The sequence below is a fragment of the Nicotiana tomentosiformis genome, chromosome 3 (assembly GCF_000390325.3).
Source record: "Nicotiana tomentosiformis chromosome 3, ASM39032v3, whole genome shotgun sequence".
Taxonomy (NCBI): Eukaryota; Viridiplantae; Streptophyta; class Magnoliopsida; order Solanales; family Solanaceae; genus Nicotiana; species Nicotiana tomentosiformis.
In genome coordinates this window covers 130817206-130822964 of record NC_090814.1, presented here as the reverse complement: position 1 = coordinate 130822964, position 5759 = coordinate 130817206, and the positions used below count along the sequence as shown (strand labels likewise).

General features: G+C 38.8%; 2 protein-coding genes across 2 annotated transcripts; both read right to left on the bottom strand.

Annotated features, from left to right (window-relative positions):
• Positions 1-806: 806 nt before the first annotated feature.
• LOC104115155 (cucumber peeling cupredoxin-like) lies at positions 807-2429 on the bottom strand. Its single transcript, XM_009625738.4, has 2 exons — positions 1546-2429; positions 807-1442 (listed from the first exon to the last, which is right to left on the bottom strand). Exons 1-2 carry the CDS (start codon positions 1727-1729, stop codon positions 1003-1005), a joined length of 624 nt encoding a protein of 207 aa, XP_009624033.1. The 5' UTR covers positions 1730-2429; the 3' UTR covers positions 807-1002.
• A 606-nt stretch (positions 2430-3035) lies between these two features.
• Positions 3036-5308, bottom strand: LOC104115156 (methyl-CpG-binding domain-containing protein 11-like). The gene is made up of 2 exons (XM_009625739.4): positions 5069-5308; positions 3036-4262 (listed from the first exon to the last, which is right to left on the bottom strand). Exons 1-2 carry the CDS (start codon positions 5141-5143, stop codon positions 3297-3299), a joined length of 1041 nt encoding a protein of 346 aa, XP_009624034.1. The 5' UTR covers positions 5144-5308; the 3' UTR covers positions 3036-3296.
• Positions 5309-5759: the final 451 nt, after the last annotated feature.

Genomic DNA, 5759 nt, shown 5'->3' with positions numbered 1-5759 from the left:
ATGCTAAATTATCATATAATTACATTTTTGACCGAAATTAGTCGCTATTTTGAAAAATAAATAAAAAATAATTTAAATAATACCGACCGAGTTCGGTCGGTATATTTATTTTTCCAACAAAAGTTGTCAGTTAAAGTGGTCAACCAAAGGTTGAATTAACCGACCGACTTCGGTCGGAAAATTGCGACCGTCTTCGGTCGCCACACCTTAGCGATCACTGTTGTTACGACGAATTGAAATCAGTCGGAAATTGGGCGGTTTTCCTATATTTTCGATCAATTTCGGTCGATTTTCGTGGACGATTTTTGGCAGTTTTCTAGTAGTGATATCCGAGGCGACATTGATAATCTTCCTGGACCTTAGAGAATACTTGTGAAACAACAAACTGATCATAATATCATTGCCACGGCTGGAATTACTTCCTTTTATTACGTGTAATTTTAAGAACAATCCATTAAATTTTATGAATTAATTTCTATTAACTGCATTTAATTTGCCCCTAATCGTTGTAAAATAATTGTAGCAGATTACGGACGACCACTGAAACTTTACCACGAATTTACCATCTAAAGGAGACCACCATGCTTTAAAACTTGAAAATGTTAAATCAAGGGCGTGAGTCTTATTCTTTATCACCGGAATATGGCAAAATTACCAACTTAATTTACATGCTTGGTAGGAATTATTGCTGAATTGACGTACACCATTATTTTTTGCTTTAGATTATTTTTTTCATACTACACTCTACAGGGGCATAAATATAATTAAATAGATGACATGCCAACGAAAGTTATCTGCACAGATGATTGCAAAAAGACTGCCATAGTTGTACTGAAACTCACAAAATATTACAAATACAATCAGCGACTGTATCAAAACTGAATCCAATACAAGCCGGTAAATAAAAAAATAAAAATAGATCCATCACATGGTTATTTTTATCGTAGTATAAACTTCACTATAATAAATGGGAAATTCAAAAAACTCCTCAATTAGTCCAATTTAAAAAAAAGTAGCTGAAGCAATCGAGGATAGACTGAGCAGAAAACTGGCCAATACGATCGTTGAGGACGAAGGAGAAGGAGGAGCACTACCACCAGGAGTAGAACTTGAAGGTCCAGCAGCAGCTGGTGTAGGTGCACAAGCGCCCGGTTGAGTGGAAGAGGATGGTGAAGGAACGACTGGAGTGGTCGGATTGCTCGGGGTAGGTGGGTTGGCTCCTGCAGGAGTACCGGTGCTAGAAACTGTAATAGCTAATTTCTGGCCATTTTGGCAATGCCGGCCAAAAGTGCAAATGTAGTAGTGATCTCCAGCAGAGTCAAGAGTCACATTCGCTGGTCCTGCCATTATGGGATTGCCTATGGCATTTTGTGAATTGCACCCATCGAATGAAGTTTTTTGTACTTGCAGCACGTCATGCGAGTCGGTCATAAAATTGAAAACTGTAAAAAAGAAGAAAAATACAATCATAAGGTACTGAATTTTTGTATAAGTTGAAGGATATCTATCTCAAAAGGAAACCTGGAACAAGAAATTTAAGTGTACCTAGAGTGTCACCAATTCTGAAGGTTTTTCCAGCAGCCCAATTTGTGTAAGCTGCAGCGCCATTGTTCGGTATGGTCCAACCTATGTTGTTCCCAACCACATGCACCGTTTGGGCTGTTGTGTCTTGCACCAAACTTGCGACGGCTAAAGCACCAAAGACAATCATGCACAGCAATTTGTCCATGTCTTTGCTTTTTTGTGTAAACTTTCTTCTTTCGACAGAAGATTTTTGAAAGAGATCCTATTACAAATGAGGGAGTTACTGATTGCTAGTTTGCTAGAGGAGGATGAGATGCCTAGAACAATTTAGCTCTGTTTATATAAGGGAAAGGATTTTGAATTGGTCTAGGCTCTTAACTTGCATGGTGCTAAGTCTTGAATTTCAATTATAGCAATAGCGGTGGGAAATCAAAGCAGGAATTTAATGCAGAGTGGACAATCGGTACGTTAATGCTTGAAAGAAGAAGCCGAAAAAGAAAAGTAGAACACGAGCTAATTCAACTCCCAAAATAATCAAATGAAGCTAGTCAATGGACACTTGACTTGGAAATCTCCTTTCACGGTACGTGAGACTTCATTAGTTTGCTATACAATTTACGAAGTTGATTTACAAATGTTTAGGTAAGTTCCTTCTCTACGTTGAGACTTACCAACAGAACAAAGGTAAAAATTATTGTAGACAAGAACAAGCACCATCTTGTTTGATTCTCAATAGTACAAACGATGGCGAAAGTGGACCAAGCGAATTCCAAGCAATTAAAGTCCTCCAAACGATGTTCACTAAATCGATTTTTGTAAATATAGCGTGTCTATTCTTTTTGCTAATAGACTGATTTTCTAAATACAGCTTCTAGAATTCTGAGACCTTCTCCTTGTAGCTAGGAAACTTGCTGAAATGCTGGAATTTCATTCTCCAGGTTTAGACATTTAGACTTCTTACTCTTAGTTGTAATTTCTGAATAACTGAATTTTAGGGTCCTCTGATGTGTTTCCCTGCTACGCATGACTTGGATTAATTGGCAGGCTTACTGTTTCTTTCTCCCTTTTTTCTTTGTCTTAACCGCAGAAGTATAACAAAATAGCAGAGCATTCATCCGCTTAACTAGAAAACTATAGTATTGAACTTCTATTTCTAGTACTTGAAACCAATTTTCATTTGGAGCAACTTTCGTGCTCTTCTTTTCCTTTCCATTTCTTCTCTTTTCTTTTTTTTTTCTTTTTTTTTAAATCAAACACTTTCACTCTAATTCAAGACGACCTAATTAAACTAGAGGAACTACTCAAGATGGAACGAACAGATTTTTCGTAAGTTTTCCCAAGTACAATGAATAATAATCTGCAAATAATTCTTAAATAAAGACAGCATTCTAATGTGCCAGAGGCTCGGTCACCACTGCTGCCTAGTATATAAAATCCTAATGTGCCAGAAATCAAGCACCTAACATTTACGTAGATGGAGTTAGATCTGGAGTGCCGAGTCGAAAAACAAATGAAAAAGCGAAGACGAGAACATTCTTCTTGATCAACTAATATATGAATACCACATTGAACAAGAAGCTGTTCATGGTCACTCCACGTTGTGATTACATACAGATAACAGATGTACTGTTCACAGAAAGATCTGGAAAGCTGATCCCAAAAAGTTCAGTTCCTAAACTGCTAAACATACTATTACAATTATTTGAGCAAATCCCAGTGAGACGGACGAAACTTGCGCTGGGAGAAAGCCTAAGGTATTTTAAATGCTAAACTTAGCAACTAATAGGTGCAGCTGGTTGATGTTGTGGGGTGTGTGCTGGCCCTGGTTGGTTAATCTCGCCATTATCCATCATCAAACTTGTTCTACTCTTTTCTTTCTCTTGTTCCAGCGACCTGTACACTCCAAAGTCCAAGCAGGAACCATTAGCTTTCCCAACTAATGTAGATTCCTCAACATTGCCAGTCTCCCCTCCTGCAACATTTGTTCCTGGTGTGACCTTATCTGGAATATCTTGGTTCACATCACCTGCACAGCCGTCTTTATCAATTTGGATCTTCTCTAGCTTTTCTCCAGAACCATGTTCCTCCTCAACTTCTGGTCCGGCTTCAGCAGCATTTGTTTCTCCAACGGCTGCATCTGCTACCAGTCCCTTGAAATCATCATTGTCCATAGAATCGTTATGGACCTCGGCATCAATGGCAATGGTTTCCTCTGAGCCATTTCCTGCCATTTTATCTCTTCCGTTGTCAACCTCAGTGTCATTGCTGGCCTCCATTTTCTTCTCTGGAGCATCTCTATCAGGCATTTCCTCTTCTTTTTTGTGCTCTGAGACTTCTTTCTTAGCCCCTATCTCGTCCTTCTCCTTGTCCTCCATTTCATATTCTACAACATTTTCCTTTTCTTCTCTGGCAGATTCCATATCTTTCTTGTCCAAGTTTTCCTTATCTACATTTGCTACATCCATTTCCTTATCTTCTTTGATAGTTGAAGATGTTCGACGTCGTTTCTTTGTCGGCTCAACCACTGCCATAAGGGGCATTGCCTTAACCTTCTCACTGATCCGTGCTGATCTCCTTGGATTCTCACTAGAACTCCAATCAAATTCTGATACACCAGGATTTCCATCGTGCGTTTTCAGGTACTGCGCCAACTGTCTGCGGTTCCTGATCTCCTCTCCAGTTGGAGCAACAAATACAACCTCATTCTTCTTTATTTTACCCCCTTTCTTCGGCATGACCTGCGGAGTAACAGAAAAAGAAACAATGTAAGCCACCCAACTACGCTTGCCTAATTCCCTTGTCCAGGGTACCTACTTTCTCCCAAAGAACCACCTCCCCCCACAAACCCATGGTGCAGACTGCAGCGTAGGGGCAACTATTCTTCAAGAATCGATGGAGCTTTTGCACGCTGATCTCTCAAACAAGAACTAAATGATACAGAACACTAAGCTCATAATGGTGAAACCTTAAGCATAGAAATATAAAATTACTTGATATACCACCAAATAGATGCAGAAAATGAAGGAAATTAATTTCTCCCATCTGTTGGGTATAGGATCTTCCCCTCTCTTTTCAGGGGAAAAAGAGGGGAAGCGTAATAAAACAAATAAAATTATTATTCTTGAATGTGAGGAAAATATTAAGTTGCAACTTACAACACACATCTGCCTCAGTTACACCTACTTTAGAACTAATCCCTAATCCATTGTTCCGGAAAAATTGAAATATGAGGCAGCAACTGACTTATCAACCAAATCAACAGGGATTAACACGCAAATCATCCCATCCAATGATTTGACTTAAGTTCCACTACATTATCAATCTCAGTTCATTGTAAACTCATTGTGTTAAGTGTTCAGAAGATGCCCTGGCTCTAAAAAAATTGACTTGCGGCTACTGCAACAATATAATAATTTTGCCAATTCAAAAGTTCAAGTCTTCAGTAAATTATTTCATTTTCTAGTTGCCTTAATCTCAATAGTGAGTTTACCAACATAGCAAAATAAACGACACTAGAGAAAGTGAGAAAGAAAGAAAGTAATACCAGTTTCTTCCAAGAAGGAGGTGCAGGAAGCTCCAGAGGCAAAACTTCATCCTTCTCTATATTATTACTTGCCATTATTCTCTCCTCCAAAAACTAAACTCTTTGTTTCAACCAAAGTTCTGTTTGTGCATATATTCGGGCGAACTTGCTTTGCTAAATAGTAAAGCAGACCGAACTGTACAAAACCGCCTCAGCACGCAATGGATTGACCAACACGTGCCACTTAGCAAGTTTCCAGGAGCCTTATCACCTCCGTACGCCTAGTCTACCACAAGTACTTTATTAGTGGTTACTATTACTATATTATTTTCAGAATAATAATCTGCAATGTAAAAGTTGCAAGTGTTCAAATTCGACGGATGAGATTCGTCCATTAAAAAAGCTATTCCAAAGTCGGTGGGAAGTATCTATATATCGTGATTTATTAATTATGATCTATCTAGAGATTTGACACGTGGTTTCTATTTGATGATGGGATGACGTGCATTGGGCAAGACTTCGAAAGAGACCTAAATGCTTCTGCTTCACGTCTGTGGATCTCGTGCCACGGCACGGTCTTTTGTCGATAACGTTCCCGAAAAAGCTATTAACTGAATTTAACCATGGGTTTTTGGGTCCGGAATCTCAGTCCTTTCCTCTTTCCTTCTTAGGTAATCTCTTTCTAAAGCAGATAAGAAAACAAAATGATTGT